Below are 9,025 nucleotides of genomic sequence, written 5' to 3'. Positions count from 1 at the left end.
AAAAACAGTTTGGGTTTATGAAGGTTTGGAATGTGTGGGGCCCAACAATGGCTTGCCCTCCTGCTGTTACTGTCCAGCAGATTCATGAAGATGGACAGATTGTGTGCTTGCTCACAGCAGCAGAGATTAAAGCACAGCTGTAGTTTATTCACCACGTTGTATTCTTTAACAAAGGGTGTGCACAGCTCATTGTTGAGAGCTTTCCTGTTTTACTGGATTTTTGCTGTGCTAAGATCAAACTAACCTATTGTGGGGGAAGTACCGGTTCAAAATTGGGAGTACAACACACTTGTAGGCTCTAAATTAAAATGTAATTCCTACAAGAAGTGCATTTCTTGTATCCACCCAACTGCTTAGTTTTATGGCTACAGTACTTTCTCCCTCCCTCCTGCTGACCTGCAGTTAGTAATGAAACATTTTGCAGAATGACATGCTCCTAGAGTAATACAATGCATCAAATAGGGAGTTTTCACAATAGGTGTTCTGTGTCATCTCTCCATATTTCTGTACACCTTCTTTTTGGAATGTTTTATATTAAAGATTTAGATGATCAGTAAATTTAAAAAGAAACTTAGGCTAAGATAATCAGACATAGGTATACAACACAGCTCATCGTAGTAGCTACTTCTGCCCATGACATCTACCCCCCCTCCCCCCCCAAAAAAAAAAAAAACCTGCCACTTAAGCCAGGCAGTACACCAACTGAAAGGTTTCCCAGGCAGTGCAGACTGCAGCACTGGGAAATGACCACAGAAACAGTTTCCAATTGTGGGACACATTGAGACAAGCAGCTGAAGAGACCCTTTGGGGACTTGCCACAGCTGCTTGTCTCAACATTAGCATGGATCCTCAAAACTGTAACTCCAGTTGACAGTCTCATAATATTGAACAGGATGCCAGCCTTAGTGTTGGTTTTCTCCAACTGCAGTAGTTAGATTTCTAGCTGAATGCTACACATATCTTTGTTGTGGTGGCCTATCCTACTTGGGATTTGCTATATTCTATACCAAGGATGGCTGCTCTATGTTCACAGGAGGCAGAAATCTGTTACCAGCATGATTATTTAAGTATTCTTATTAAAATTAGCACCATCCAGCAATCACACCAAGGCTGTTATGGAGAATGTTACATTAAGCTTACATTTATCTTAAAGTTAGCCACACTGAAATCAGTGACACTTAATTCTGAGTAGATATGCACAGAACTGTGCTGTCAGCATAAAACAGCTTTTTTACAGCTTAGTATTTTGTTTTTTCAAATCAAATACTAGCAGAACTTACAACTGTTTTCAGATAGAATCTAATGTAGAGTCAGTAAAGCACAACATGACTCATGCTGGATTTAGTTTTACCTAACTCTGCTCCTCTATGTCTATATATTCTGTTTGAGATCCTTTTCAGTAGTAGACAGCAAAAATTTACAACAGTATAACTACACCAGAGTTATACTGGATTTCACCTGTTGGGTGATTGTTATACCACTTGTGCAACCACGATTAAGAGATCACGCTTGTGCAATCTCTTACAAAGTGCAACTCCATCAATAATAGTATTTAAACCAGCATAAGTCAACAGGACTCTGATCAAAGACTTTATTTCAGAACATATTAATAGAAGAATGGTACATCAGAAACCAGAAGACTGAGGAAGAGTGTTCTGGGGATATTTTAAAAGATTAAAATACATTTTCCCTGGACCAAGTAGCTAGACCTGGGTGTCCTTAAACAAATACCTATAAGTAGTTGAGTTGCTGCCATCTTGAAGTTTAACTTTTGTTCCCTGGAAGACTAAAGAGAACAGGGGAACACATTAAGTGTTAAACATTTACTGTGGCAACTGTCAAATCTTAATTCATTCCCAAATGAATTTAGGAAGGTGTTGGTTTTTTTTTAATGCTTCAAAATAAAATATTTTGGTGGAATGAAGTCGCTTTAAGTCCATTATCTTTTAGCCTGGCCAATATTTATATTACAATGAGAGGACTTACCAACCAGGAGTTTGGAGTTCTATGAAGGGCAACTTATTGGAAGAATAGTGCATCTCTTGCCAAAACAGAGTTGTTCGGAGATTTTGCAGCATACCACATGGGGAAACACGGTTAACATGCTGAGTCTCCTGTAGCAGTCCAATGTATGGGTTATGTGGACCACCAGAGTCTGTAATTTCACAAGCATGAGTCTTTTCAAAGCTTGAGTTACTTGCTTGGGTTACTGAGCCTTGTGGGTTATAATGCTGAAAGGTGAGCAGCCATATAATAGAGGCTCAGGCCATTACATGCAAAGCAGCACAGGTTGCAAAGGGAAGAGAAGCCATGGTAGATGCTTAGCCTGCTTGCCAGCTCCTTGTAATTAGAATCCAGTTGACGCAGCCGTATGAGGGACTTGTTTAAGAACAGACCAATGTCCCCTCCTAAGCCATAGCTTTGCTCAATAAGGTGCATTTCAGCCATAATGTCTGAAGTCACCTGCCCAAACCAGTAAGCATTTAGAGCAGCAACTGTGACACAAATGAAGAAGACGGTAATCTGGAAAAGACAGACAGTTAGGCTGGGAATTCTACTGTCGGAAGACATGGTTTGGGAACAACATACAGCTGAACTCTCTTAATCCAGAAATCCTACTTGGCTTCACAACTGGCCCCAGCATCTGATCCAATTGGACAACTGCCATTAGCCCCAAGCAGCGTAGGTAAGCTACAATAACAAACCAGTGGGTGTTTCCTGCCATTGTACTTTCAAATCGGGATTAACACAAGTTATAAATCAGTACTCATTGCCCCATCCTAAAGCAAAACAAGTCAATATAGCCCAGCTTTTGTGGAAATGTTTACAAATCCCAGAATCCCCCAGCTGGAAGTTCTCATTTAGAAAACAAACTTTTCCAACCTCCGCTAATAGTTGATTTTTTTTTGTTGTCCAGACACTATAGCCAGTGCTTGCGTCCTGTCTCTAATACCAGTGACAGCAATTATGAGAAACCACTTATATTTTTTTGTCTACGATGCAGTAGTAATCATGGATAGTTTTGCATTTAACCACTTCTTCATGAGGTACACATGCTATTACAAAATTCAGAGACATAACTGTACAGGTCTGGAATATCGACATGCAAAGGGATCTTGTACCACCTTTGAGAGTGAGTGAAAGAAATTGTAGCATTCACTCTCGTATACCTAGTAAATTTCCTCATAGACTAAGGGCTGAAACAGATGGCCCTAAAGAGGTGGTGTCATGCTGCCCCTTTGAGCGCCCGATTGGGGCTGCAGCAACCACATGCTGCAGCTCCAATCTGGTGTTTTTCTGCTGCTCCTTTTGGGGGTAGAAAAAGGGTGTCCTTGCCAAGACCACAACATTTCAGTGGCGCAGCCCATGTAAATGCCATGCCACCAAAATGCCATGAAGCAGCTGCACATGCAACCAGTCGTTCAACTTCCCAGTGGCGTGGGGAGGCTCAGAGCATACAGAGTTGAAATGCCGTGCTCAGATGCTGCTCACAACCCAGTGCTTACTGCTGGTCTGTTTTGCCCCTAAGTCTGGGAAAGCTAATGCTACAACTCAGCCTCAAAGGTACTACAAGATCATTTTGTATAATGCTATCCCAGAAACTGTGCAACAAAGCAGTGCAGCAGACTAAAACATGTTTATGAAATCTAAGGACAAGTCTTTTTTAAAAAAAGGAACTTACTACAGTACCTGTATAGTTTCTTCCTCATTAAGAAGTTCACTGGGATGGCACACAGCAAAGATAGTCAGGTTGATGAAAGCACAAGCAGAGCCAATGTGGAAGTAATATGGAAAGAGGCAACTCTGAATGAATCCAATTGTATGTTGTGAGAGATTGTTGCCCATTACAAAACCTACAAATGCACAGAGCAACTGGGTCACTTAACTTATTTCTATCCTATACAGTATACATGCTTTAAAATGTTAAGAACAAATGTTTAAAATGTTTTATTCAGAATGTAAAATAAAACAACACATGCAAGTTTGGATCATTTCTTTTTACTACAGAGCAGTACTTCTTTTAGCTATTTATTAAGGAAGTACAGGGAGGATTTCCATACTTCTGTGGCCTCCATCAGCACATGAATGTGCTTTCTTGGGCCCCTACTGATACCCCAGCATAAATCCACTAAACCAGAATGTTAATCTCTGCTTTCTGGAGTGCCATTATCCCTATTTGCCCATCCAGCCCAAATGGCCTTCTCTGCTGCAACACCCTCATTGTTAAATGTCCTCCACTTGGCCTTATTAGTGCCAACAAAGGCCTCATGTCAGCCAAACTTGGCTGTTTGGTCCTGGAGCATACTGCAGATTTGTTTTGTTTTCCTTAGGTGGAATAGAAAGGGACATGCATCTGAGAAAGCAGGCTCAAGTCTACGAAAGCTCATGCTACCAACTTCTTTCTTTCAGTTAGTCTCAAAGGTGCTACAAGATTCTTTTGCATAGTTTTGTGGAATTGATTTAACTTTTTCATTTGTTATAAAGTTGTTTTTATTGGCTGTGATTCTATTGGCCAGGGTATCTGTGCCAGTGTAGACAGCATTAGTGGTGCCGCAGCAAGGTCAATATGGACACAAGTGTCATGGCAATAGGGGGAATGGTACAGGAAACCATCTCTGTCAAAAAAGAAGGCTGTTCAGAAGCTAGTAGGGTATCTCTCCGACAAAATGGACAGCTTTATTTCCTGTTCGCTCCAATGCCACTGTGAGTTGTAGAAAAGGTCCAACTTACTAGATATAAAAGTAACCCAGATCTGCATTCCCCAGAAAGTTGAAAGGAAAACCAGATGGAGCATTTTCACAAGTGTTGTGGGATCAGTATCAGCAGTCATGGTACTTCAAGTCACCTGTGTTGCCACTGGCCAAGGGTCAGCATAGGAACCTGTCTTCTTTCACCTGTGTTTAGAAACGCCAAGATGCAACAGAGAACACATAGATATTTCAGTTTCAGTCCTCAGTGCACAGACAGAAAGCTCTCAGAATTAAAAGTGTGGTTGCTCATCACCACCACGCTAAAGATCTTCAGATCCCTTGCTGAATAGATTGACAAAAAGATGGTTAAGACCTCTTACCATATTCCCCCCTACAGCTAGATTCTGCTTTTAGGAATTTTATATAGTACTGTATATGGAACCATAAACATCAACGAGAGCTTAATCACTGATTACAATGGGATGTGGGATGCATGCTTAGCAACATCTCCCTCCATGTTCAAATTACAATGGAAGGCAGTTGCTTCTTAAAGCAGATTCTCACCTCCAACCAATGCTTATGTTAGAGGATTAGGGTCTACATTAATTTGAAACCAAGGACCACATTACATGCCACAAAAATGTGACAAAGATGTAAGTGGATGAAAGTAGAATTTCCCAACCCTTTCCTTCCAATCTTTTGGATATGGTACATATAAGATCAGGGAAGCTTGCTCTACAGTATAAGATTTGGTGGGGATCCCCTAAAAGCAAGCAATTGGACTTTCCATGAGTAGAGTGCAAACCACAGATAAAATAAACTGTGATTATTTGCCTTAATAATGTAAGACCAAATATGCAGCCAGTGTAGGATAGTGTAGTGATTGAACTGAGATTTGCAAGATGCAAGATCCAGTCAGTCGCCACTAAGCCATGAAATTCAAGAGGTGTCCTTAGGCCAATTACTCACTCTCTTAGACTGACCTAACCCACAGAGTTGACAATGTGCAGAGAAAGCAGGAAAAATAAGAGGTATGTATGAATATTCCTTGCCTAAAGAAACCCTATGAAATTTATGGGGTCGCCATAAGATGATGGGCGACTTGAAGGCACATGCCCACAGGTTGGAAAATAAATTCCACCTCAACATTAGGAAGAACTTACTGTCAGTAAGAACTCTTCAACAGTGGAATACGCTGCCTTGGAGTGTGGTGGAATCTCTTTCTTTGGAGGTTTTTAAATAGAGGCTGGATGGCAATCTGCCAGAGGTGCTTTGATAGTGATTTCCTGCATGGCAGCGGTTTGGACCGGATGGCCCTTGTGGTCTCTTCCAACTCTGTGATTATATGCCCTCTTCAGCTCATTGGTAGAAAGTTAGCTTGTACTATCAGGGTTGGGGAAAAGGCAATCTATACAACTATACATGGCCCCTTAACTCCTTTTTTGTAGTCTCTGAAGCTCCCCAGGCCCCATAGTCCCCTAACCCTCCACTGAAAAAATATCTGGGTCAATTGGGGGTAATTTTCACCCAAACACTGCACAGAAAAGTCATCCAAAATACAGGGGGAAAGCTCAAAAACATGTCTACCTATTCTTTCTCACAATGCCCCCAGAACCTCCCTCCTTGCCTCAATTTTTTTTTACTCAAAATCCCTCTCAAAATGGCAACATGAATTGTAGAAAAATGAAGACATTGTAGATACATAAATAAAACCAAGTATGTTGCAAACTTATTCCATGTATAAACATGGAATCAAACAGATAGTAGAACATTATGCCCCTTATCCTGCAAACCTTTACCCACTTACCTGGGAGTAAACCTCACTGAATTTAATGGGGTTTATTTCTAGACAGGCATAGGGTTGCGCCGCTAAATCTTTTTAAGACAGGCATGCCTTCTTTGAGAGTCATCCATACTTAAAGTGGAGGGTTCACACTCCAGGGGTGTGTCCAAAGGTTCACTGACTGGCACTGAGAAAATTACTAACCTCAATCATTCTCTCCCACCAGGAAATCGCACTTTAAAAAAATTCTTTCTGTATGTTTCAGCACACATCACACAGATCTAGCCTTCTTTTGCCAATATGCCAAGGGACAGGATCTCAGAAATCTAACAGTTAGCTATCCACAAACAAAGCCATTGGCTCTAATTCCAAAATTGGAGAGGCCAGGATGATCCCTGCTCTCCTTTTTGAGGCAGGTAAAACATTTTTGTGCTGTCAGGCCTTTTAAACTCCAATCTACTTCCTCAGATGCTTTTGATCAAGCATCTGAGGAAGTAGACCGAAGTCTATGAAAGTTCATGCTGCCAACTTCTTTCTTTCAGTTAGTCTCCAAGGTGCTACAAGATCTATCTACATACTGATTCCACAGACTAACATGGCTATATCTTTGAATTCTAGGCTTTTTAAACATTGTGCAAGTCAGATCAAGATTTGTAAATAGGTTTTTTTAAATACATTTAATATTTTTAATGCGTCTTTGTTTTAACTTTTAAAACCTTATAATTACACTTTTTACATAAATATTTAAATATAGTATAAACATTATATAGTATATATCTATATTTAAATATAGTATAAATACTATATACTTTTTAATGCTTGTGTGTGTGTGTGTGTGTGTGTGTGTGTTTAAATTGTACTGTTTTAAATTTGCTGTTAGTTCTTTAAGTCCCTATATTGGGAGAAAGGCAAGATATAAGTAAATAATAATAATAATAATAATAATAATAATAGAAAGCTCATCATTCCTACTATTGAAAACAGTAATGCTGACCAACAAGATGAAAAAGAAGGAATCCACCAAAGAATATCCCCTCCATTTCTTCAGTGAAAGGGTCTATCACCATTTAAATTAAATATGCAAACCAAGACAGTCCTGGCTCCCAGGGCTTTGAAACTATTTTATTTATTTATTTATTTCAATTTTTTTGCTACTTTTCTCCCAAAAAAGGGATCTAAGGTGGCTCACAAGTTAAAAACAACTCAAAAACAATATTAAAAAATAATTAAAATAACATAGTCAAAACAATACAAAATTAAAATTAAAAACATACAAAAGCTTATATAGGACATTACAAAAGAAAAGCCAAACACTCCTATAAATAGAAAGCCATGCTTCTTTGCCATGCTCAAAATGCAGAACATTTTGGAATTCCTCCTGGACAGAAGGGGATGGAATGTAGGACGTGTCTTGGAAAAGGAGGACCTCTGGTCACCCTGCCTGCCACCCAGACATCTATGCAGTTGAGCAGGCATTTTCAGTTAGAAGGGTACTAAAGGATCAAGCACTAAGAAGTATTAGGAAAGCAGCTGAGGTTGCCTGCGATCTCTCCTGTACATATTCATGTGGAAGTCAGCTACAATGAACACACTACAGGGCTAGAATTCAGAAACATAGAGAGCCCTGTTAGTCTGACAAACCAGCCTGGCAAGGGATCTTGTAGCACCTTTGAAAGAAAGTTGGTAACATGAACTTTCCTAGACCTGAGCATCTGCATCTGATCCCATGAATCTGTGGAAGGAGGCTCAGGTTTAGGAAAGCTGATGCTGCCACCTTCTTTCTTTCAGTTAGTCTCAAAGGTGCTGCAAGATCCCTTTTCAAACTGAACACACTATCTCTACACTGTGCAAGGACAATGGACAGGGAAAGTAATCTGCCTCCACCCAGCAAATATTTGCAAACAGGCAAAATTAATAGCATTCTGCCTGCCTGATTCCCCTCCCCCCCCCCAACTTACCTAGAGATCTGGGGTCCCTGCCTGATTCCTGGTTGCCAGCAGACTGAAGCCTATCCTGGGACTTCCAGAAAAATCCCCCTTGTGGCAGGAATGGAAAGTTAACCAGGACTTTTTTTGGAGGGTGGTGTGAAGAGACCAGGCTCAAGAAGAAGGCAGAAAGATGCGGCTGGGGACAGTTCACTCCAGACTGTCACCTTTGGCCCAGGTAACTTGTCCTGTCCCCATGATTTGGGTTGCTGCCTCCTGCCAAGTTGGAATCTTTTCAGATCATAATCCAGAGGATGGATGTGCTCCTTGCTGGGAGGAAGAGTTCTGTGTTCAAAAGTTCCCTTTTCATGGTGGGAGGGTGCATCGCTGGCAGACAGGTCCTTAGGAAGTTTGCCTTCTTGCAAATTTGTTGCTGTGTGCCTTCAAATCGTTTCTGATTTACGGCAACCCTATTACAGGGTTCTCTTGGCCAGATTTGTCCACAGGAGGTTTGCCATTGCTTTCCTCTGAGGCTGAGAGAGTGTGACTTGCCCAAGGTCACCCAGTGGGTTTCCCTGGCTGAGCCAGGAATCAAACCTTGGTCTCCAGAGTCAAAGGAGATCGGC

At 40.9% G+C, this 9,025-nt stretch overlaps 1 protein-coding gene across 1 annotated transcript; it reads right to left on the bottom strand.

Moving 5' to 3' along the window:
* Window positions 1–1,835: 1,835 nt before the first annotated feature.
* LOC149316325 (transmembrane protein 205-like) lies at window positions 1,836–3,848 on the bottom strand. The gene is made up of 2 exons (XM_089515227.1): window positions 3,691–3,848; window positions 1,836–2,523 (listed from the first exon to the last, which is right to left on the bottom strand). The coding sequence occupies exons 1-2, from the start codon at window positions 3,844–3,846 to the stop codon at window positions 2,224–2,226; spliced, it is 456 nt and encodes a 151-aa protein (XP_089371353.1). The 5' UTR covers window positions 3,847–3,848; the 3' UTR covers window positions 1,836–2,223.
* Between the last annotated feature and the right edge of the window lie 5,177 nt (window positions 3,849–9,025).

Source organism: Sceloporus occidentalis, unplaced genomic scaffold, assembly GCF_023333645.1.
Source record: "Sceloporus occidentalis isolate IW3139 unplaced genomic scaffold, rSceOcc1.0.p SCAF_3, whole genome shotgun sequence".
NCBI classification, from domain to species: Eukaryota; Metazoa; Chordata; class Lepidosauria; order Squamata; family Phrynosomatidae; genus Sceloporus; species Sceloporus occidentalis.
This window is presented reverse-complemented; position numbering and strand designations above follow the sequence as displayed.